This window comes from Pan troglodytes, chromosome 19 (assembly GCF_028858775.2).
Source record: "Pan troglodytes isolate AG18354 chromosome 19, NHGRI_mPanTro3-v2.0_pri, whole genome shotgun sequence".
Lineage (NCBI taxonomy): Eukaryota > Metazoa > Chordata > Mammalia > Primates > Hominidae > Pan > Pan troglodytes.
The window spans coordinates 63510522-63534557 of NC_072417.2; the positions used below are offsets into that span (position 1 = coordinate 63510522).

Below are 24036 nucleotides of genomic sequence, written 5' to 3' on the forward strand. Positions count from 1 at the left end.
TGTCCCTAAATAGCATGCGTTCATGACGCTGGCTCACTTTATTTTTGGCCCCAGGTCAGGTCTCCCAAAGGGTTTCCCAGCAGTCACTTCAGAGTCTCCTGCAGAGTCACCATCAAGCAGACCTCTTCCTCGGGAGGCCGTGTCGCCACCCCAACCCTTGACTTCTGGTATCACCATCTCCTGTCACCTGGGCTCCAGTCTCTGTCCGATGGCCTCAACAGGACATCAAAGCATAGCTACCAGTTTGAAGGTGCCCTCAGGCTTGGCAGGAACCACGTGGACAAAAGTCTTGTAGAGCACAGCACCCTTGGGCAGCCTGGTGATCAGATCCACAGCCTCCGTGTTTCTGGGATGAGGCACGTAGACCTCCTTAGTGTAGCGGACTATCCCCTCTTCCAGGGCATACAGACATTTATTCTTCCCAAGACCCACCTGCAACACACAGACCTGGTCAGCTGGTCAGTGAGGTGGTCCGTCCCAGAATTTTGGGACAGACTTCTCACACAGAGCCAGGCCCTGGGGCTGAAAGGGGGATCAGAGAGCTCCATCTCAGGTTCCCTTTCCCACTGGCTAGCACGTCCAAACCTTCTGCTTCTTTATTGACTCATAACAAATGAGGGAAAAGAAAGCTCCAACAGCCAACATGGGCCACTGCTCAGTCCCAGGGGCTGTTACCTGGAGCCATGTCTATGCAGCTGGTCAGAAGCCACACTGCACAAATCCCAAAACCCAGGAAGATGCCCTAAATCTTCACTTAGACTTAAACAACACTAGAACTGTCATATTAAAACACTAGTTTGATGTAAATTTTCATTTAGATAGTGATCTATAAAGTTTAGGCTCTATGGAAAATATAGACCAAAGCTATATGGATAATGCATATGCTAATAAAACAATCATACTACTGCATTAGCTAATACCCATGTAAGCCCTTTAATACACATTAAGTCATTTAATTCTCACCTAGTGAAAGAGGTATTATTTCCAACGCCACTTTTAAGATATGAAATATGAAGCAGAGAGATTAAACTGTGTTGTATATACAGTTTTTAACCATTTTTTTAGCTTTTTCTTTTAGAACTTCAGGCTGGGTGTGTGGCAAATTTTACCCAGGCAGTCCAGCATTATTCTCTGTCTCTCTGATTAAAAGAATGGGCTCTGGAGCCAGGATGCCTGGTTCAAATACAGCACTGCTACTTACTCCTGTGTGGTCTTAGGCAAGTTACTTCACTGTGCCTCTATTTTTTCGTCTGTCAAATGGGGATAATATTAACTATTTTACAGGGTCATTTTGAGGATTAATGCTCAACAATCATAAAGGGCCTAGAATACTGTCTAGCTCAAAATGTGTTAGCTTTGATTATTATTGTTGACATAGCCACACATCTAATGTCTTAAGTTCTAAAAGGTAAAGCTACTACATACATAATCAATTCACATACAAATTAGCATCTTTGAAATAAATACAGGTTACTATCAACCTTTTTGTACCTACTAAAATTATCAAAAAAGGGGTGGGGGAGGGGAAACTGTTTACAAAGGCAACTAATATTTAAAATAATGTGGAGAATACAGTATCGTTATGTCTCTGTAACAAAGAACTGTCCTACCCTATAAAAATGATGCCAACTTGCTGAAACTGAAATCCCCACCTGGTATGAACCTAATTCCTGGCACACTGAATTCTATTTCATTAAATTCAAGCTATCTTTCAACCATCTGCAAGTAAGTTTATACAAAGGAAGAAGTCTTAGAATAATGAAAAACTAATAAATTGAAATTAGTTTCCCAAGACTAAAATAATATTTTAAATCACCAGGTATCTTGTCCTCCAAGAACTGAGGGTTAGAAAGGAGAACCAAGAATACCAGCCCAATGCAACACCAAGGCAAATCATAGTGATCTGGGAGTTAGGCAGACCTGGTGCAAATCCCAGCAGTCACTTGCTCCTTCCACCCCGTCTAGGTCTCTGGCATTTCACCTTACTCACAGGGATGTGGTAAGGAAGAAATGAGATCGTGTAGGCATGGGAATCAGCACAATGCTTGCCATTTGGTAAGCACTCAATACATGCAACTGTTATTACCATGCTTAGGGGCAAGGAGAGGTCATCCTAGAAAAGGAAAAAGGGGGGCAGCAACGGAGCAACTCACATGGGCACCTGGGTGCCAGCGGAAATGGCGCTGTGTTGCAATGATGTTCCCAGCATGAACATAGTGACCTAGAAGAGAAGTCCACAGTGACTGGGGCAGCATAGCAAACTACCAAGGAAACATGATGGCCCAAATGCTGCACACCAACCTCCAAGCCTGCCCCTGGCCAAAAACAACTCCCAGACAGTCCAACACAAGCAGCGCAGGATCTGCCACCCAGCAGCTCTTGTCTCTAATTGCATGGTTATGGCTCACACCCACCCACTCGATGACCCTTCCTCAGGTCTTATCTGTTCCTTTAAACTGGAGCCAATTATGATGGTAAGGAAGAACAGGGCCAGGCACATGCACGGTTCTTCTGCTCTCCTAAGGAACATGAGGACAGGGTGCAGCTAGGAAGGGGAAGCCAAGGCACATCCTCACCTTCCATTTTCTTAATGCCTTGGCGTCTGCCTGATGACTTTCCACCGAGGTTTTTGGAGCTACCACCCGACTTCTTGGATGCGTATCTGACAGCAAGAGCTGTAGCCGGAGTGGGGCTTAGCAAGGATGTAACTGCAGAGAAAACAGAAACATTGTTCAGACAGACAGGCTCAAACTATTTCTGCCTCAATGGGCCACATGCTGATAGGTGAGAGGCGGTGGGGAGATGAGAAAGCTGTGTCAGGGGAGCAGAAGTGCCACTGAGTGTATTAGTTCTCAGGGAATACCTCTAAGTCCTTGGCTTTCTCCTTTTGGGGGAGGGGGCGGGGGAGCAGTGAAACACAAATGGAAAAAAATAAACATCATGTGTTCTGGGTTCTGACACATTCAGTCTAAATGTGCTGAGGAGAAATGGACACCAGAGAGCTGCTTGCTTCAGAGGCTCACTCACCCTCATGCACCACGGAGGGGCCAGAACAGACTTGGGGAGCCCAGTACATCCAGAAAGGCTTCTGTTTCAGGCTCACCCATGACTTACTTTCTTTTTTTTTTTAAAGATGGAGTTTCGCTCTTGTTGCCCAAGCTGGAGTGCAATGGCATAGTCCTGGCTCCCTGCAACCTCCGCCTCCCGGATTCAAGCGATTCTCCTGCCTCAGCCTCCCAAGTAGCTGGGATTACAGGTGTACGCCACCACGCCCAGCTAATTTTTCGTATTTTTAGTAGAAACGGGGTTTCACCATGTTAGCCAGGCTGGTCTCGAACTCCTGACCTCAGGTGATCCCAAAGTGTTGGGATTACAGGCCTCACCCATGACTTTCTCAGCTGTCCACTCATCCACTGCTCACCAAATACTAGTAAACCAAAAGGATGGCTGGCCTAAAGGTGGCTCCCACAGGGTCCTGGCCATTTCAGAAGGCTGGGCCCTTTCTTCTCAAAGCGCATCAAGCAGAGGTCCAACCATGACCCACACACTGCCCTTGTTAATCTGACCTCTCCATACTCATTCCAAAGTGCTCAATAGCATTCATTTGCAGAAGTAAAATGAACTAAAATTCATACTAAGATGGTAGTCCCTTGCTGTATGACAAGCCTAGGGGTGCAACTCCTTGCCTGCAGGTCTCCAGACACAGCCATGATTTAAGGTCCATGCCAGTGTCTTTAGAGAAGCCTTGTGGGTCTCTGGAGCCTATAAGTTCAGAGTTCCTGAAGCCTGGGTTTCTGACATTTCCATGACACCAGAGACTAGCTGGGGCAAAGGACCAGAGATAAGGACTCAGAAAGACAACATGTTAAAACATGCCCGGCGCCAGGATCTACCTACCTTTAAACATCTATTCATTCATTTACATACTTACTAAGCTCAGGAGCTGGGCTTTTACTTTACTTACATTATCTCACTCACAAATCTTTGCTCTTCACCCTACTCCCCATCCTCCTCCTCAAAGTAAATGGTGCCACCATCCATCCAGTTGCTTAGGCAGAAACCAGAGTCATTGCTGATTCTTTCTCTTTGCTGACCTCACATATTCAGTTCACCAGCAAGCTCTGTGGATGCTAACTCCAAAACAGATCTCAAATTCATCCGTTTTCCTCCAAGTTCACTGCCACCACAAACATCTCTAAATCATCTCTCCTCAGTGCTATTACGACTTTCCATTTGATTTCCTCATTTCCACTCCTATCCCCTTTAAATTTACATAAGAGCAATAGTTTGCTTCTCAAAATGTAAAACTGGCTCAAGTCACTCTCCTGTCCCTCACTCTACACAGGGCTAGGTCTCCTGTCATTCTTTTTTTTGGGGGGGGAGGGGATAGGGCCCCATTCTGTCACCCACGCTGGAGTGCAGTGGTATGAACATAGCTCACTGCAGCCTCGACCTCCCGAGCTCAGGTGATCCTCCCACCTCAGCCTCCTGAGTATCTGAGACCACAGGCAAGCGCCACTACACCCAGCTAATTTTTGTATTTTTTGTAGAGATGGGGTTTTGCCATGTTGCCCAGTTGGTCTTGAACTCCTGGGCTCAAGCGATCCGCCCACCTCGGCCTCCCAAAGTGTTGGGACTACAGGCGTGAGCCATCACGCCCCGCCTCCTGTCATTCTTTAGGTCTTAAATGTTATCTCCTCAGAAGCCTTCCTTCACCATCCAATCTAAAAAAAGACACACACAGACACACATTATCTTTCTTCACAGCACTTGCCAGTCTACATCTACTTTATATGTTCATTTATTGGCTTATGCACCAGAGAGAACCGTTCGGGGGCTAGAAGCCAAGTCTTCACGTTTTCTGCTGATTTTCCGAACACCTACCGCCGTGTCTAGCACAAAGTAAGACCTCAATCTGCTGAATCAATAGATTAATTTTTTCAACCCCAATGTGCCAATGTTACTAATACTTCTACAGAGAAAGGATCCACCCAAACCCCAACCGCCAAGGAACCCGTCCGTGCTGCTGAGGCAGGAGAAAGACAAGTGCTCTTCAAACGCCCTCACTCACGGCTCCACCCAGGATGTGTCACGTGACCAGCGACACCGTCCCTCAAACCTGGAGTACCCCACACACTTCCCCTCGCATCCAAGGTCCTCCGCGGGGATCAGTGTCACCTCCTTCCCTCCCTGCTGGAGCTCCACTCTGCCTCCCCGCCTCGCCCCGCTCTGACTACTGCGTCCCATTACCGGCTGTCCGGGTCCTCAGCGCCAGCACCACCGACGCCATGCTTGCGATCGCTCACTTCCGGTCTCGAAAAGTTTCTACTTCCGCTATCAGGAGATCTACTTCCGGGCCCTGCGTGGCAGTTGAAAGAGTGGCGGGAGAAGTTGCAGGTGAGTGTCCCCGGTCGCAGGCCTGCGGATTGGGCAGGGCTTCCCTCCTGAGCACCGCTCTGCAGAGTCTTGGTGGCTAGGGTGTCCAGGAGCCTCTGCAGCGGACCGCCAGCCTGAGAGGCGCAGAGCTTGTCGGGCAGGGGCCCGCTTGTCCCACTCCCCTGATTTGCAGATGTCAACGGAGGCCCAGCGAAGGGTCAGAGATGAGGCCCCCTCCGTAGTCATTCAACTTACTCTACTTAGCCAGCTGTGTGCCAGATGCTGTACTAAGCGCGGTGGATGCATTATTTTATTTAATTCTCACTACCTTATAAAATGGGTGCTGTTACCATCCCTGTTTTACTAAGGAAGAAACTGAGGCCTAGGCAGGTTACATGTCTCCTTCTGGGTCATACCTACAGTGTTAGTAAATGTTCAAGAAATGATTAGCTTTGCATATGACCCAGCAATTCTACTCCTAGGTATATACACGAAAGGGATTTGAAAACATACCCCCACAAAAACTTGTATGTCAGTGTTCATAGCAGCATTATTCATAATAGGCAAAAAAAGGAAACAAATTAAATGTCCAAGTGATGAATGGATAAACAAAATGTAGCATATCCATACAGTGGAATATTATTCAGTCATGAAAAGCAATTAACTCCTGATACAGGCTACATCATAGATAAACCTTGAAAACATGCTGAGTGAAAAAAATCAGTCACAAAAGGCCACATAGTGTACGATTCTATTTATATGAAATATCCAGAATAGGCAAATGCATACAGACAGATTTATGGTTGCCAGGAGCTGGGGAGAGGGAGGGAAAGGACAGTGACGGCTTAATGGCTGCAGGAATTCTTTTTGAGGTGATAAAAATAGTGATGATGGTTGCACAACATTGTGAATATACTAAAATCTACTGAATGTACACTTTTAAAAGGATATTATGCTGTGCAAATTATATCTCTATTTTTATTTTTATTTTATTTTTCTTTTGAAGCAGGGTCTCACTCTGTCACCCGGGCTGGAGTGCAGTCGTACAATCACAGCTCACTGCAGCCTTGACCTCCCAGGCTCAAGCAATCCTCCCACCTCAGCCTCCTGAGTTTCTGGGACTACAGGTGTGAGCCACCATACCCAGCTAATTTTTGTATTTTTTTGTAGAGACGAGTTCTCACTATGTTGCCCAGGCTGTTCTCGAACTCCTGGGCTCAAGTGATCCTTCTGCTTTGGCCTCCCAAAGTGCTGGGATTATACGCATGAGCTACCACGCCCAGCCTATATCTCAATTTTTAAAAAGAACAGTTTTTGGCCAGGTGCAGTGGTTCACACCTGTAATCTCAGCACTTTGGGAGGCCAAGGCGGGCGGATCACTTGAGGTCAGGAGTTCAAGACTAGCCTGGCGAACACGATGAAAACGCGTCTCTACTAAAAATACAAAAATTAGCCAGGTGTGGTGGTGGGGCGCCTGTAATCCCACCTACGGCGCCTGTAATCCCAGCTAGGCTGAGGCAGGAGAATCGCTTGAACCTGGGAGTGAGGTTGCAGTGAGCCAAGATTGTGCCACTGCACTCCAACGTGGGTGCCAGAGTGAGACTCCATCTCAAAAAAAAAAAAAGAATAACTTTTGACATCTCCATTTCAAACGTGAAGATCAACAAGGGGTTGGAGGTGTTAAATCTTGTTACCACCTCCCCCCATTAAAATTTTGTAATGGTAACTCTACTTTGTTTATACTTCATCTTGACCTGGAAAGAATTTGAGGAGGATTCCTGTTAGATTACCAGGAGTTAGAGTTCCAGATTGAATGTGTTGGGGCCATGTCATATTTCTCTGTTTCTGTATTCTCTATATCTTATATTTATGTCATAAAGCCTGGCTATGGAACACAGCTAGTGGACTGAATTGAATGCTCCAGTCTGTGTCGTATGTCTCTTTTCCTTTTAGGGAATTATTTGATAGCACATACTGATGGCTCTAAAGAAGTCATCACCCTCATTGGATTCTGGTGATAGTGACTCTGAGGAGTTGCCAACATTTGCCTTTCTGAAGAAGGAACCATCTTCAACAAAGAGGAGACAGCCTGAAAGGGAAGAGAAGATTGTAGTGGTTGACATCTCAGATTGTGAAGCCTCCTGTCCTCCAGCACCAGAGTTACTTTCACCACCTGTCCCAGACATAGCCGAAACTGTCACACAAACACAGCCAGTCAGGTTGCTAAGCAGTGAAAGTGAAGATGAAGAAGAATTTATTCCTCTGGCTCAAAGGCTTACATGTAAGTTTCTGACCCACAAGCAACTGAGCCCTGAGGACTCTAGCTCCCCAGTTAAAAGTGTTTTGGATCATCAAAATAATGAAGGTGCATCATGTGACTGGAAAAAGCAGCCCTTTCCAAAGATCCCTGAAGTTCCCCTCCATGATACCCCAGAGAGGAGTGCAGCAGATAACAAGGACCTGATCTTAGATCCATGCCGTCAGCTTCCAGCCTACCTGTCTACCTGCCCTGGCCAGAGCAGCAGCTTGGCAGTAACCAGAACAAATTCTGACATCCTTCCACCCCAGAAGAAAACCAAGCAGAGTCAGAAGGTCCAGGGAAGAGGCTCACACGGATGCCGGCAGCAGAGACAAGCGAGGCAGAAGGAAAGCACCCTGAGAAGACAGGAAAGAAAGAATGCAGCACTGGTTACCAGGATGAAAGCCCAGAGGCCAGAGGAATGCTTAAAACACATCATTGTAGTGCTGGATCCAGGTCCTCACATGTGTCTTTGTCCTGTGCTGAGTTATCTGCTTTCTGGACCCCCCACTGACAGTCCCTTTTCCATCTGTTGCAGTGCTTTTACAGATGGAAGGTGGGGGCCAGCTCCTAGGAGCACTGCAGACCATGGAGTGCCGCTGTGTGATTGAGGCGCAGGCTGTGCCTTGCAGTGTCACTTGGAGGAGAAGGGCTGGGCCGTCTGAGGTAGGGGTTTTCTGGCTGACATTTCCTCCCTCTCCTCCCCTTACAATTACAGGATAAATATGCTTTTATTTTAAAGGATACTTATCAGTCAGGGCCCCAGCAGGAAGACAGATGGCACATTCAACTCAGGGTAATTAAAAGAAGATTGAATAAAGGGACTGTTTGCCAAGGCAGGGGCAGGGTACGAGGAAACTACCAGTGACAGCATGGTACCTCATAGTAATAACAGCACAACTTATGGTTTTTCGACCTCAGTATTGTTGACATTTTAGATTGGAGAATTCTTTGTTTTGGGGGCTGTCCTATGATGTGCACAATGTTTAGCAGCATTCCTGGCCACTGTCTACTAATGTACCCCTCTCAGTCATGACAATAAAAAATGTCTGCAGACACTGCCAGATGTCATTTGTGGGGAAAAATCACCCCCGGTTGAGAACCATTGGCATAGCTGTTACCATCCCTATGCCTGAAGGGATGAGGGGAAGGAGTGGTTAACAGAATTCAGGAGAGAGAAATGGAGAGAGGAACACCTTGAGCGAAGCTATGAGCTGCCACAGAGGGGGACAGCAAACCCTAGGTGACCGCACTGGGAGGGAGCCAGGGGAAAAATACCCTGACTTCACTTTTCTCCTTCCCACTAGTCCTCTCCTCGGGTCCCTGCTGGTGACACCCAGCTGGGAGCCAGAAGACATGTGGGCCCTGTGTTTTTTGTAGAGATTGCAGAGTGTAGCTTGTATTTTTGGTAGAGACGGGGTTTTGCCATGTTGCCCAGGCTGGTCTTCAACTCCTGAGCTCAAGCAATCCACCTGCCTCGGCCTCTCAAAATGCTGCGATTACAGGTGTGAGGCACCTTGCCTAGCACTAAGATTCTTTTTTATCTCACCAGAAGCATCTTGTATAAAAAAAGAAAAAAGATTTTTTTTTCCTCTCTTTGATTTCTTTTTTGGATCTGATAACTTTCTCAGTAACACAGGACAGTTCCCCACACTTTTTACTCTGGGGGTATTAGCAAGCCTTTATATTCATAGAGCAGCTTACCTTCTCAAGGCACTCCCACATTCTCTCTTGTGTTTCCATCAGTCATCCTATAGGGTAGGACTTCTCCCCACATCACAGGTGGGGAAACTGGGGCTCAGAAAAGTTAAAAGCCTTGTTGAGGATCACAACGGGAATGAGAACCCAGAGCTCCCCCAACCTACACTTTGCTGTAATATAGGTCTTGCTTTGCTTATAGGGACCCAATCAGAAAACTTTCTATCAAAGTCCTGTTCCCCAATTACTCCATAATACTGTACTGCTGGAGGATTGTTGGCCTTGAGGCATCCTTGACTTTGATTATGCCCTACCTGTGATAAACAGGAGGTACTCTCATAGACTGAAGTTTCCCTTGTGATTCTTGTCTTTGTCACAAAAAAACTTATCTGTTTGTAAGGACCACTCGGCTCACAGCATCTGCCTTCAAAGCCAGAGTCATTTACTTGTACTAAATCCTTTGGAAGAGTTTCCCTTCCCTCCATTCCCGTATTCAAAATGGCCCCAGCCCCTTTCAACTTTCTATGTTCCTTTCTTTTTTCTTTTTTTTTTGAGACAGTTTCACCCTGCTGCCCAGGCTAGAATGCAATGGCATGGTCTCAGCTCACTGCAGCTTCTGCCTTCTGGGTTCAAGTGATTCTTCTGCCTCAGCCTCCCAAGTAGCTGGGATTACAGGCGTGTACCACCACGCCCAACTAATATTTTTGTATTTTTAGTAGAGACGGGGTTTCACCATGTTGGCCAGGCTGGTCTCGAACTCCTGACCTCAGGTGATCCGCCCGCCTAGGCCTCCCAAAGTGCTGGGATTGGGATTACAGGTGTGAGCCACCGTGCCTGGCCTGCTATGTTCCTTTTTTTTTTTTTTTTTTTTTTTTTTTTTTTTTTTTTTTTTTTGATGGAGTCTAGCCCCGTTGCCAGGTTGGGGTGCAGTGTTATGATCTCGGCTCACTGCAACCTCCACCTCCCAGTTTCAAGCAATTCTCCTGCCTCAGCCTCCCGAGTAGCAGGGATTACAGGCACGTACCACCACACCCAGCTAATTTTTGTATTTTTAGTAGAGATGGGGTTTTACTGTGTTGGCCAGGATGGGCTTGATCTCCGACCTCGTGATCTGCCCACCTCGGCCTCCCAAAGTGCTGGGATTACAGGCGTGAGTCACCGCGCCCGGCTGCTATGTTCCTTTCTTATTCACTGTCTCTGAGATGCAGGGCACCAAGACTGAATCATTGAGGGCTGGGAGGGACAGCGACACTGTTTCTTGCCACAGTGACTTCATTCCAGAAGGGATAATGCATGAGGGGTGGGAGTTAGTTCATTCACCCAGAAGACCTGGGCCACTCTCACAGGTGCTCAATACCTGCTGACCTCCCTCCCTGTGCTGTGTTCTGGGTACTTTGGCAGGACGGAGAGGACTGGGTGGAGGATCCAACAGTACTGGTGTTGCTCCGGGCAGAGGCATTTGTGTCCATGATCGACAATGGAAAGCAGGTGGGCAGAGCCAGAGGGTGGGAGGACACGGAACAGAGGGCTGACTCTTACTAGGAAACAAGTATTAATGCAGTTTCTGCCCCTTCATGCAGGGAAGCCTGGACAGCACTATGAAAGGGAAGGAAACGCTTCAGGGCTTTGTAACTGACATCACAGCAAAGACAGCAGGGAAAGCTCTGTCACTGGTGATTGTGGATCAGGAGAAATGCTTCAGGTTTGGATTTGCCCTGGTGATTTCATGTTAAAAGGGGCAGCTCTTGGGCCAAGAGGGGTGAGTTTAGTTTATTCATTGCAGATGTAGGTCACTCTGCAAGGTAGTCCATCTCTAACAAGTCCGGGGGGATGCTCTGGTCCAGTCTTCTTCCGTATCTTCTGCCTGACTTCAGCCTGGAGCTGCTGTTCTTTGATTTCCTCCCCTGCACCAGTGCTCAGAATCCTCCAAGAAGAGGGAAACAGGGAGCAAATAAACAGACCAAGAAGCAGCAGCAGAGACAACCAGAGACCAGCATAGGGTCCATGGTATCCAGGGTAGACGCTGAAGAGGTAAGAACGTCCTGTTGCCTGAATCGGGCTGGGTACTCACTGGTCACCTGAGACTTGCTATTGATAGAGAATAAAATGCCTGCTGCGTACTGTTTTCTGCCTTGGCACTGACTAAGAGAAGGTACCAAACAGGAAGCCAAGGGGCTGGGGTGTGGCTTTAGTGGACAGTGACTTGCAGCTAGTCTCTTCCTACTGTTCCAGTCCATCGTTGGTTTTGGGTTTCTAGGCATTGGTGGATCTGCAGCTACACACAGAAGCCCAGGCTCAAATTGTGCAGAGCTGGAAAGAGCTGGCCGACTTCACATGCGCATTCACAAAGGCTGTGGCTGAGGCGCCCTTCAAGTGAGTAACCCCAGCAAGTCCAGCCTCCACGCTGGGCCTGTCCTTTACCATGGCTCTTGCAGTCAAAGCAAATGTCCCTTTCCCCTCATCTCTGCAGTCAGCCCATTGTCTCTCAAGCTTGAGGCAGAAGGAGCTGACCTCACACTGGGGATTCTTGGGAAGAGTCCTCAAGCCTAGCGCCTTTTCAAATATTCTCCTTTCGCCTATATGTAAGTATGTGTTCTGCAGGCTGATATCATAGGCCAGGTTACCATAGGCCAAGTTACCAGGATTAATTACAGGTCAGATCACAATGTAATAAGCACTAGGAAAGCAAATTTTTAGCCTACTCAGTTCAAGAAGTGTTCATTGTTAGAATTTAAAATAAGTAAATGACCTCAGAGACAATCTAGTCCAAGTCCCTTATTTTATACTTGAGGGGACTGAGGCCTGAAGAGATTGACTTGTCTAAGCTCCTAGCAGTTAGAAGAACCAGAAATAGATTGCAGATTGCCAGATATCCAAATAATCTGGTATCTTTTCTTCTACTAAAATGGACTAGATGTAGTTTTTAAATGAATCAGCAACTGGCCCTATACCTGGGAACAAAGTGAGCACTCAAATTGTCAAAGGCACAAAAAGGCCAGATGTAACATGGTGCCCACCTCTTCCAAGGTCAATGGGGGGGTTTTTCAGTTGCCACTTGAGGGGAACAGGTGTAGAAGAGTAATGAGCAACTTACAGCTCTCCAACCACGCTGTTGCAGGAAGCTCCGAGATGAAACTACCTTCTCCTTCTGTGTGGAGAGTGACTGGGCTGGAGGGGTGAAGGTGGACCTTGCTGGCAGGGGACTCGCACTAGTCTGGAGGAGACAGATTCAGCAGCTGAACCGAGTCAGCCTGGAAATGGCCAGTGCAGTTGTGAATGCCTATCCCTCCCCACAGCTCCTGGTACAGGTATGCTGCTCCAGGGCTCAGGGGTCACTGCCCATTGCCTGCGGGCTCAGTGGGCCCCCAGATTTCCATGGACAACTGTTGAGGGCCCACAAAGGCCTCACAGGTCAGCAGTGCAGGTCTACTAAGATCAGTGTTGCTAATGCTGACCCAGGGAGGGAGGACAGGTTCTCATGCCCCAAGCCAAGCGTAGCACCCTCCATGCTCATGGAGAAGGGATCACCATGGATGGTACCATATTAAGAGGTCATCTACCACTTCCAGGCTTATCGGCAGTGTTTTTCTGAGCAAGAACGCCAGAATTTGCTCGCAGACATACAGGTGCGCCGTGGGGAAGGTGTGACATCCACTTCTCGCCGCATTGGACCAGAACTATCCAGGCGTATCTACCTTCAGATGACCACTTTACAGCCACATCTCTCTTTAGATAGTGCTGACTGATTCTAGCCCTCAGGGATGAGGATGAAAAGCTGGAAACTTCCACCTCCCCAACCTCAGAGCCTGACTGCAATGAAGAGACTGGCAGCACCTCCTGGAACACAAGCCTAGGTGAGGCCCAGTCTTTCTTGGGTCTTATTATTTGTGAAGGTCTCTCTGCCTGTCAGCTGGGGCAGAGACTGAAATACTGCCACCTACCTTTGGCATTTAATGTTCCTCTCCTGGCAAAAATTCACTGCCACAGACAAACCACCCCCACTCCTACCCAGCCAGCCCTCAAAACACAAAGGAACAAAGACAGTCCACTCAGACACTTATTTAATAACTGTAGAAATCCAAAAGAATTAGCATCAAATCTTGAAGTCGTGAGTGAAGCTGCGGGTTGGCTTGACTGGGCTCAGCCACTGAGCTGCCTCAACCGGCCAAGGAACGGGATTATGATGACTATGCGGACTTCTATATTGTCTTCATCTCATTGTGTGTATTATGCATTTAGTTTCAATAAAGCATTTGTACCAATGGCTCTGGAGCTTGGAGGAAGACTAAAGGAATGTGTAGTGATTCTGAGTAAGGTGTAGACCTACGCAGCAGAGCTATGGGGGAGAAGATTAACAAAGTCCTTTCTTCCAATATCAGGACAGTCATGAGTTGCAGTCCCATCCAAAAGGTCATTAGGGCTAAAAGGCCCTCTGTGTCTCTGAACTATGAGATTCTTGCTCCCTCCGGGGGAGCCAAGGAGCTTGCAACTGGGAGTTTGCAGTGAATGAGCACCATGACGCAGTCATTTCTGATCCCTCTATCCAGCTGTTGTGAAAAGATGAAGCAAAGGAGGCAAGAAAATGCTTAATTTAGCAGACAAGAGAATGGACAGTGTGATCCTTGTTTGTGCTAGCCATTGGGTGATGCACCACTTTTCAGCTCCATGATGCTACTTGTTTCCCTTCATATCCTGTTTCCATTTATGCCCTTCAGTTATGGTCTAGAATCAAACAATTCTAAACCTCAGTGTCTTATGAAGCTGACACTTCAAAACCTGCAGAAGCAGATTGCCTTTGAGGTATTTAGTCACACCAAGTACAACTAGAGCTGTCATAGACAGTGTAGGTTTGCAGAGATCCACCTCCTTGCTTACTGGCAATCAGGGAGTTAATGCTCTAAAATTGAGGCAAGGAGCCTGGACTGTTGCCATTTTATGGAAGCCACATAAGTTGGGCAGGACTCCACAGGAGCTGCCCGTGACCTGATGATAGCAAGAGATTTCTATCTCTGAGTCATGAAATCTGTCTACCATGAAAGAGTCTATGCTTCGCCTGAGGAATAATCGATTCTGGTGTGAGTTCTAGTCTCTCAGGACATTATAAAGGAGGGAAAATGACGTAAAGGGAAGAAAGAATACCAGAGTGGGAATCCAGTTTTGCCTCAAACTAGCTGGGAGACCAGGCAAGTCATGGAAGACCTCAGTTTCTCTGTCTGCAAGTGTTATATTGGACTGGATGGTCATGAAGTCCCCTTCATAGCCAGAGATTTTGTGTGGCTGCTAAAATGCTTACATCTCTGAGGTCCTGAAGAAAACAGGAATACCCCTACCTCCCAGTTTAGACTGGATTTACTGAGCGTGGTGTTCTAGTCCCCCCCAGTTCCTCCTGATCTACCCTGATTCCCAGGGAGGAATGAAAGAAAGGGTTTGTGGCATACAAAAGTATAAATGTAGTGACAGCTGACCATTTAGTAGAAACGAGCCTTGCCTTTACACAGCTTTATATAACAACTAGAAAAGGCTATGTTTTCTCTCTCCCCACCCCCAAGCCTACTCCTTTAGGCATGCAGGTAGCTGCCCCCCGCGCCCCCCCGCCACCTCCCATTTCTCCTCATTCCACCAGGGAACCCTGACTAAGGAATGAAGAAGTCCTACAAAGAGGAGGTCTCATGTAGCAATCTGCAGCCATTTGATGATGGCAGGTAGGTCTGATGCTAAACAGAGGTTGTGTCCAGCAGAACCCAATTCCATAGGAATCCAAACTCCAAGGCTGGGAGGCAGCAGGTGCTGGGGACAAGCTCACTGCTGAGAGTCGGTCTGGAGGACCCACTGGAGGATCTCATGGCGGCGTAGACCCTGGACCGCATTGTCATAGATGGTGTTCACACTGGTGCAGAGGGGCTGCTGCTGCAGCTCTGTCACCCGACAAGCAACCAGCCCTCCCGCCACACCAAATAGCAGCAGCAGCAGCAGCAGCTTCAGCACAGCCCAGGAACGAGTGTGCTTCCGGGGTGGTGGCTTGCGGGGACGGGAGCCAGACTTAGATTCTGGAGGAAAAGTAACAGTAGACAAAGCAAGTTCAGTCAGAGGAGACCTGCTCTATAACAATCTCTGCTAGTCTCCTCCGTGCAGATCTACCTACATTCCTTCCTCAAGCAAAAACTCCCCAGGCCCTGAAGAGAAAAAATGTCTCCAGAGACCAAAACAGAAACAACTTTTCCCTTGGATCTCAAGGGGGTAGATTTGAAACTGGCACTCATTCTGCGTGTCTCATGTAGCTCACAGCCCTCAGGGTCCTAAGTTCTCCTTGGTAACATGGTGATCCACACCTCTTGGGATCGCAGAGGGAGAGGCTTATCAGGAGGCATCCAGCGCTGACAGAGTACTGTCCACTTGGGGAAACACGGTCAGGATTTATCATTATTGTCATTATTATGATATAATGTGTATATAAAAAGAAAGCCCAAAAGGTAATACACCATATTGTAAGCAGTGATGATTGCTAGGAATGGGGGAGTACAGGTGGTTGCCATTTTCTGATATATGTATCTAGATAGATAGGTATCTTTTCTCAATTCTTTGCAATGAACATATGTTACATTTTTAATTAGAAAAAAATTAGTTTTGAGATTTTTAGACAAAATTTTTAAAAACTTGACTGATCATCCACAATGCCAGGAACTGCATGATCCTGCTTCCTCATTTAATCCTTATCACTACCCTGTATGATCTTCATTTTCAACAAGGAAATTAAAAACCAGTGAGATCAGAAAGGTGGAGGCCTGTGGCCCTGTCCTGTTCAAGACAAGGGTGAGTAGGGGCAGGGCCACAGGCCTTCACTCTCTGTACAGAGCTCTTTCCCTCACCTGCCTCTCCCTCAGGAGTCCCTTTTCACCCAGAGGGTATCTGATCCTCTGCAGCATGTGGAGCCACGTCACTAATGAAATTCAACCATAGTCAGGTAAAACACAAAAATGTGTTTTCTATACAATGTGGCTCCCTGAATGCAGGCCAAATGACTCCTCTAGTGTTCAAGCAGTGAGGGGTCTCACTGTTGCCCAGGCTGGTCGTAAATGATCCTCCTGCTTCAGCCTCCCAAGTAGCTGGGACCACAGGTGTGTGCCACTACACTTGGCTAATTTTTTAATTTATGTAGAGACAGAGTCTCTCTATGTTGCTCAGGCTGGTCTCAAACTCCTGGGCTCAAGTGATCTCTTCTCACCTTAGCCTCCCAAAGCACTGGGATTAAAGGCCTGAGCCACAGAACCTTACTGTAAGGCACTTTTAAGAGTAAACTTGCCGGGCACAGTGGCTCACACCTGTAATCCCAGCACTTGGGGAGGCCGAGGCAGGCGGATTACCTGAGGTCGGGAGTTTGAGACCAGCCCGACCAACATGGAGAAACCACCACTACTAAAAATACAAAATTAGCTGGGCACGGTGGCACATGCCTATAATCCCAGCTACTTTGGAGGTTGAGGCAAGAGAATCTCTTGAACCCAGGAGACGGAGGTTGCAGTGAGCCGAGATCACGCCATTGCACTCCAGCCTGGGCAACAAGAGTGAAACTCTGTCTCAAAAAAAAAAAAAAAAAAAGGAAACTTGACCATGTGTGTGATTTTTGCATATCTCAATGATTTTAGACCCTCACCTCTAAAAAAAAGTGAGACTCTGTTCTGGGAATGCTCCAAGACACATCTGACCCAAACACCTGCACAGAAGTATGTGGGCACTGGAGAAACAAACAAGCTGGGCACTGCCTCCCTAGGAGAGTCCCCCATTCCCCGTAATCAAACCTTCTTATCCACTCCCAAGCTTTAGAGTGTACTTTATCTAAGGTTTGCAGGCCTGCTCACCCCAGTTGTCTATGCCTGGAAACATGAGTGTCTCCACTGTACCCCTGCTGGAATCTTACAACAGGCAGAAAACTTACTCGGGGCCTGATTTGCTTCCTTCTTAGGTTTCTTCTCCTGCTCCCGCTTGGCTGCTTTGAGGGCATCATACTCCTTTCTCCGGCGCTCCTTCTCTTCCGCCTTCTCCCGCTTCCGCAGTTCCCGCTCCTGAGCTTCCTTAGCTCGCTGCTTAGCCTCACGCTTCTTCTCTGCCTCTACAACAAAACATACCAAAATTTGACTTCTCTCTCACAAACACTCCAGCAGTTTGCTTTCCCAAGTGATTAAAAGTACAGATTCTGCCACCTTTACCCTGGTGCCATGGTTCACATAAGAAATATTCAAAGGAAACAGCCATCCTTCTGCTCCTGGAAGTAGCCCTCCCCAAAAGCAGCTGCTCTCAGGGTTTGCTGAATGGTTTCTGATTACGAGGTTCCTATCCTCAAGCAGCAGAGAAATTAGGGTAAAATAACAAGGAGGACCTAAGAAAGGCATGAGGGATAAGTGGTGCTCCTCTAGAATTAGGTACTAACTCAGAAGGCATAGCAACTGATTGCCTTCTAGAACTCAGCTATGAAGAGAAAAAACCATGGCAGTTTTCTGTGGGACTCCTATCTTCCCAAGCTTCAGAAATGAATGTGGCATGGGGGGACAAGTGAGAAGAGAAAATGAGCACTCAAGTTTAGGGTTAGAAACAATGACGCCAGGAGCAGTAGTTCATGCCTATAACCCTAGGACTTTGGGAGGTGAAGCTGGGAGTATCACTTGAGGCCAGGAGTTCAAGACCAGCCTGGGCAATATAGCAAGACTGTCTCTATAAAAAAACGAAAACATTAGCTGGGTGTGCTGGCGCATGCCTGTAGTCCCAGCTACCTGGGAGGCTGAAGTGGGAGGATCGATTGAGCTCAGGAAGTGGAGGTTGCAGTGAGCCATGATCGTGCCACTGCACTCCAGCCTGGGTGACAGTGAGACCATGCCTCAAAGAAAATAAAAGAAAAAAAGTAACAATGGCAATGTTGTTCTAAAAAAGTGAACCTACCTTCTTACTACTGCACTATTTTTTTTTTTTTAAGGCTAGTCAAGTGAAGCAGTGGGAGTAGAGAAGGAAGAAAGAAATCTCTAACTGGTTGTGATGAATTAGTTGTAAACACCACTGCACTAGGACCAGCCTGCACTTGACTAGTCTTAAAAAACAAATACTTGAACTCATGAATCTGAGAACTGAACACAGGAACACATTCAGATTTACTCAATGGTTCAAGCATGTTTACAAACTTCCAAATTACAACCTCCAAATTATTGGGTTCTAAAAATGCATTTCCAAATTAGTTATTTGGAAGTCTGAAATACATTTTGCCAAAGCCAGAATGCCACAAATGATGGTTAAATGTCCTTTTAGGGCTTAAAAGCCTATGTTAGCCATAATGTAGCTGAATAGTACTACTGTAAATACTGTAGCTTTCCACTGCTTCTCCATGTAGAAACAAGCTCCAAGTTCCAGCTGGGCACCAGAATGCCAAGAACACACTCCACCCAGCCTCTAGGGAACATGGGCCACTGAGAGGTGAAGGCAACAGGGGTCAGAGTAAACACGGGTATGTCTTGCCACAGTGGCCATGCGTAATAAGGGATGGCTGTAACTTGACACGGTGCTGTCAGGGACTGCCTGTAATCAGTACTGTACACATCCCTTCTTGAACCACAAGAGTCCTCCAGTGAGGGGCTCAGAAATCAGCCAGCCAGTCAACAGAGCACCTACTATGTGCCAGGGGTTATTTTAAGGGCTTGAGATGCAGCAATGGAGAAAACAGGCCACATTCCAGTGCCTATATCATTTACTTTGTAGAGAAGACAATAAACAGGTGAACGTAATGATGACAGTGATCTGTGCCCTAAAGAAACTAGCAGAGGGGCACCTGTAGTCCCAGCTACTCAGGAGGCTGAGGCAGGAGAATGGCTTGAAGCCAGGAGGCGGAGGTTGCAGTGAGCCGAGATCGTGCCACCGCACTCCAGCCTGGGCAACAGAGCGAGACTCTGTCTCAAAAAATAATTTAAAAAAAAAAACTAGCAGAAGGTATGACAGAGTGACAGGTAGAATGGCTACTCTAATCCAGTGGTTCTAAAAGGGTTACAGTTAACCTAAGGCAACATTTGAGCAGAGATGTGGGATTATGAAGCCAGCACTTAAAGAGACTAAGGGAAAAGGAAACCCAGCAAAGCCCCTGAGTGAGACTGCAGTTGGTGTACTCAAGCTGAAGTGAATGGCCCAGTTTCACTTGTGTGTGCAACAAGGCCGGTGGAGAGCAGGCAAGTAAGCTTGGGCCAAGGTGGGTTTTGCTGGCCTTGTCAATGAGTTTGGATTTCATTCTAAGTTCAGTGGGATGCCATTAGAGGGTTTTAAGCAAGTAGCAGCATAATTATTTATGTTGTAAAAAGATCTCCCAGACTGTTGTGAAGAGAATGAGTTTAAGGAGATGGCAGCATCATGGAGACATGCTGGAAGGCATTGTGGTGGTCCCAGAATGGTGGCTGGTTAGAGATGGCACCGGAGCTGGAGAAACAGTCCCACATAGGACTTGCTGACAGATTGGATGTGGGAATTACAGAAAAAAAGGAGTCATTAACATCTTTCCTATTTTAGGCTTGAATAACTACAGGGAAAGTGATTTCCTATTACAGGGAACACTGGGAGGGACTGAAGGGCCATCAGGAATCTGTTTTAGCCACATTTCATGTGAATGCCTATTAACCCTCCAAGCAGAGATGAAATATAAGCAGTTGACTGCCTCTAGACCTCAGCAGAGAAGCCAGGACTGAAGAGAGATTCATCAGATAAAGACGATACCATCCACCACAATACTGTCCCCCCACCGCCCACTAACTGTTCTTCATGACTATTCTACTGGATCCCAGCTCCTGAAGCATGAGAATCCACTGGCTGGGATGAGGACCTGAAAGATAACTACAAGAGGGACAGCCACCTACCACGTTCTACTTCCAGCCGCCGCTGCCTCTCCCGCTCCTGATCTGCCTGCACGGCCTTCATGTGCTGTAACACCTGCAAAGGAAAAGGAGGAAAGTAGTGCTCTTCATAGTCATGTTTGCTCAGGGAAGTCTCAAAAAACAGACTATTTTCAGGCTTCCAGATTATCATGGTAGCAATGTAGAACTAATAAGAGTTAGGCTGAATGTGGTGGCTCACGCCTGTAACTCCATCTCTGGGAAGCCGAGATGGAAGGACTGCTTGAGCCCAGGAGTTCAAGACAAGCCTCGGCAACATAATGAGACCCTGTCTCTACAGAAAAATGTAAAAAATTGGCCAGGCACAGCGGCAGATGCCTGTAGTCTCAGCTACTTAGGAGGCCAAGGAGAGAGGATTACTTGAACCCAGAAGGTCAAGGCTGCAGTGAGCTGTGGTCACGCCATGGCACTCCCGTCTGGGTGAAGACTGAGACCCTATCTCAAAACAACAACCACCACCACCCACCACCACCAAACTAATGGAGTTAATTGTATCTTTGTATCCTAAAATTACTGTGCCAACCTTAGTTGGAGAAGAGTGCTATGAGCCCAGGTCATTAAAACTGTCAGAAAAAAGTGAAACACAATGCCAACTCGAATCTGTAAAAAGTTCTGCCATTTACACTCACTGTCACATGCATGATTCCATATGACCCTCAGCAACAACTTGGGAACAGCATTTCCTCCAACACGCTTTCCTGACTGCCCCTCCTGTGGCTACCTTAAGTGCCCCTCCATCTACTCCTGTGGAATTCAACACAGGACACTGTAGCTACTTGCTACCTATCTGGCTTGGTCATAAGATGGCAGATTCCTTAATGGCAGGAACCACTGTCTGGTCTGTAGGTATCACACAGGGGCGTGGCTAGCACAGAGTTTAGCTAATTGCAGGCATTCAGTACATACATGAGGAATGGCTAATTCCCATTTCAAAAGGAAGAAAACCAAGACTCATAGGGTGATTTGTCCACTGCTAATGGCCAGAAAGCAGCACAGCTAAGACCTGAGCACAGTCCCCTGCATTCCTAGGGCAGAGCTTGTCGCACACACTTTCACCACATGCAGAGGAGAGCTCCGAGAGAAGCCTACACACAGCACACTTGTACTCGGCAATCTGAGCTCCCCAGATCCATATCAACTCGCTCATGGATGACCTCTAACCACACAATCACAAAGATTCTCGCTATGGTGGGTGGAGGAGGTAAAGACCTTTTCTGTTTGTATTTTTTTAAAGGTGGTATTCTTTGGCTGTAGGGGACAGAGTGTTAAGCTTGGAGCCCAACGCAATCCTGACTACCCCTTATTGTATAACCTTGGCAAGTGACTTAACCTTTCTGAGCCGATTTTCTGATCGAGAAAACAGAGATAAGATATACTTCTATGGAGTGTTGTGAGGAATAAATAATATAACTTGTATTGGCTGCCTTGTATAATCTCTGGCATTATACGTGCTCAGTAAGTACTGCTGCTTATTTTCTTTACCATGTGAGTAAGAAAAAAGAAGAAAACCCAAACTATTAGCAAAAGGGTCTTGTTTTACTACTGCACTTAACAATTACATTTGAATATGCATGCGCACGAGACAGACATGTATATTCATATGTAATTCTTATTTCTAGAAAACTCCAGACACGCATACCTCCAGACAAGCACACACCCATCATAAGAAGTATTCAGGAGCAGACCAGCAAAAGGATCTCCTTTCAAGAGCCTGGTTTGGGCCAGGCGCTGTGGCTCACACCTGTAATCCCACACTTTGGGAGGCCAAGGTGGGCAGATCACTGGAGCTCAGGAGTTCAAGACCAGCCTGACCGATATGGTGAAACTCCCATCTCTACTAAAAAATACAAAAATTAGCTAGGCGTGGTGGTGTGCGCCTGTAATCCCAGCTACTCAGGAGGCTGAGGCAGGAGAATCTCTTGAACCCGGGAGGTGGAGGTTGCAGTGAGCCGAGATTGCACCACTGCACTCCAGCCTGGACGATAGAGCGTGACTCTGTCTCAAAAAAAAAAAAAAGAAAAGAAAAAGAAATCAGGTCTGGACCCAGAGTTAGGGCTCAGGGCACTCAGGCAGTAGAGAAGTTATGGGTCCCGTTGCCATGATGCAGGGAGAGTGTGGAAAGTAAGAGTCCAGGATGTTGGCTGAGGAAAAGGAGTGAGGGGAGTGGATCACCTGAGGTCAGGAGTTCAAGACAAGCCTGGCCAACATGGTGAAACCCCATCTCTACTAAAAATGCAAAAATTAGCCAGTCATGGTGGCATGCCCCTGTAATCCCAGCTACTTGGGAAGCTGAGGTGGGAGAACTGCTTGAACCCGGGAGGCGCAGGTTGCAGTGAACTGAGAGTGCGCCACTGCCCTCCAGCTTGGGTGACAGAGCAAGACCCCATGTCAAAAAAAAAAAAAAAAAAAAAATTAATTATCTGAAAACACAGGCAATGCAGAAATGGGACAGATTGTCATAGTCTGGAGACTGTGAGCTCCTGGAGGGTAAATTTTTGTCTAGCTACTCTAGTTCATAGCATACAGTAAGCACTTGATGAATACATTGAACAAATCATTTTTAAAAGTTGCTTTAATATATACCAAGGAGATTAAGACTAACCCATATACCCACCAGGGTTTAGGTCTTACCTGGTCAGAGCTAGTAAGACCTAAACTAATTCCTGCAGACAGACGACCTGATTCTGACTGGCCCAGGCCATTTCCCTACAAAGCCTAAAGGTGTGCTGCAGCTCTAGGACAGCTGTGCTAGGGACCATGGCTTTAGTTACCACATCCACTATGCTGCCTGGAGCTTTGTCTGAAAGACACACGCAAATACAAAAGGCCTTTGTACTCAATCAAAATTATTTTTGTATGTCAAAAACTGTGGAATATCATTAATTTCCTATGGTTCCACATATTACCTACTGAATGAATGGATGGATGGATGAATGAAAGGTGTGTATATGCTGAGGGTTTCTTGTGTCAGAGAAATGAAAGTAATGCCGACTCCTCAGGGCTCTGAGGATTGAGATGATGCATGGAAAGCATCCAGGACAAGGAAAGAGTAATAAATGGTAGCTACTGTCAGCTTGCAGAACAGACATCACTCCTACAGCACCCAGTTTTCAAAAGAGGATTTCACTGATCACTTATACTGTTCTCATCTAAGGGAAAACTCTTGTCTTAGCTACTTGGTTGTGTTAACTTTGTGCTTGATTTGTTGTAATAAGAGATGATACAGATGACGAGATTATATAAGAAGCCCTGAGCTAATGATAAGAAGTATCTTACTCTCTTACTCTCTACTTGAGACAGCAGAGACTCATCATTCACCCATGAATTCTAGTATTTAAAGTTAAGTCTTTTTTGTTCAACATGCACCTTAAACATAGCCAAGTTAGTCATCTGGTGCTCAGCTGAAGCAGCAGCAATCTGTTCCAAAGCTGGACGGAAAAAGTGACTATAGTTGGAGTTATTAAGAGATAGGTGTAATGCTGTTCTTAATAGGTAGGGTACGGCACCTTCCAGGCTACTGACCACAGACAATGGTTGTCTTGCATGCTGCTTTCAGTTCCTCACTCCTATGTCAGATGACTCAACTGTAATCAAATACCAGGTCTGCCCAGGACGTGCCTGCTTACAGCTATAACACCTTTATCATCACTTTTATTATCAACATTCCTACGACTGTGCCTCAGAAAGGCCACAGCCCCTAACCCCCGGTACTATTAAAACAACTGTCCACACAGTGTCATGTTGCATCAT

General features: G+C 46.9%; 3 protein-coding genes and 1 long non-coding RNA gene across 7 annotated transcripts in view; 1 reads left to right on the forward strand and 3 right to left on the reverse strand.

The window, feature by feature from the left end:
* On the reverse strand, window positions 1–5363 carry MRPL27 (mitochondrial ribosomal protein L27). The gene is made up of 4 exons (XM_003315612.7): window positions 5251–5363; window positions 2577–2708; window positions 2154–2221; window positions 1–432 (listed from the first exon to the last, which is right to left on the reverse strand). The coding sequence occupies exons 1-4, from the start codon at window positions 5288–5290 to the stop codon at window positions 226–228; spliced, it is 447 nt and encodes a 148-aa protein (XP_003315660.1). The 5' UTR covers window positions 5291–5363; the 3' UTR covers window positions 1–225.
* Window positions 5334–13639, forward strand: EME1 (essential meiotic structure-specific endonuclease 1). Of its 4 annotated transcripts, none has more exons than XM_001169575.7 (9): window positions 5334–5397; window positions 7330–8131; window positions 8214–8341; window positions 10775–10861; window positions 10954–11075; window positions 11287–11404; window positions 11631–11746; window positions 12492–12681; window positions 12943–13639. In XM_001169575.7, exons 2-9 carry the CDS (start codon window positions 7354–7356, stop codon window positions 13117–13119), a joined length of 1716 nt encoding a protein of 571 aa, XP_001169575.2. In that variant the 5' UTR covers window positions 5334–5397; window positions 7330–7353; the 3' UTR covers window positions 13120–13639. The 4 variants fall into 4 exon arrangements, 3 of the variants coding, with proteins under 3 accessions (XP_001169575.2, XP_016787991.2, XP_063655889.1); XR_010153293.1 differs by lacking the exon at window positions 12943–13639 and adding an exon at window positions 11844–11955 and having other exon boundaries at window positions 5349–5397; window positions 12492–12615; XM_016932502.3 differs by having other exon boundaries at window positions 5349–5397; window positions 7330–7657.
* LOC134808969 (uncharacterized) lies at window positions 6116–9472 on the reverse strand. The gene is made up of 3 exons (XR_010153294.1): window positions 9380–9472; window positions 7873–8031; window positions 6116–7465 (listed from the first exon to the last, which is right to left on the reverse strand). It is a non-coding gene; the product is annotated as an uncharacterized LOC134808969 (long non-coding RNA).
* Window positions 13418–24036, reverse strand: part of LRRC59 (leucine rich repeat containing 59) — a 16397-nt gene continuing 5778 nt past the window's right edge. Inside the window, exons 5-7 of the mRNA XM_511877.8 lie at window positions 20251–20323; window positions 17307–17480; window positions 13418–15420 (exon numbers count right to left, since the gene is read on the reverse strand). Of these exons, the coding sequence (XP_511877.2) occupies window positions 15173–15420; window positions 17307–17480; window positions 20251–20323 (495 nt within the window). The 3' untranslated portion in view covers window positions 13418–15172. The remainder of the gene's footprint in view (window positions 15421–17306; window positions 17481–20250; window positions 20324–24036) is intronic.

Bases quoted from the DNA above. Each gene is read 5' to 3' on its own strand.
- MRPL27 (XM_003315612.7), bottom strand. From the start codon at position 5,290: ATGGCGTCGGTGGTGCTGGCGCTGAGGACCCGGACAGCCG. The intron at 2,709-5,250 runs GTAATGGGACGC...TTTTCTCTGCAG, and splicing joins GCTGAGGACCCGGACAGCCG to TTACATCCTTGCTAAGCCCC. The intron at 433-2,153 runs GTGAGTTGCTCC...TGTGTGTTGCAG, and splicing joins GCTGGCACCCAGGTGCCCAT to GTGGGTCTTGGGAAGAATAA.
- EME1 (XM_001169575.7), top strand. From the start codon at position 7,354: ATGGCTCTAAAGAAGTCATCACCCTCATTGGATTCTGGTGATAGTGAC. The intron at 11,747-12,491 runs GTGAGTAACCCC...ACGCTGTTGCAG, and splicing joins GTGGCTGAGGCGCCCTTCAA to GAAGCTCCGAGATGAAACTA. The intron at 12,682-12,942 runs GTATGCTGCTCC...TACCACTTCCAG, and splicing joins CCCCACAGCTCCTGGTACAG to GCTTATCGGCAGTGTTTTTC.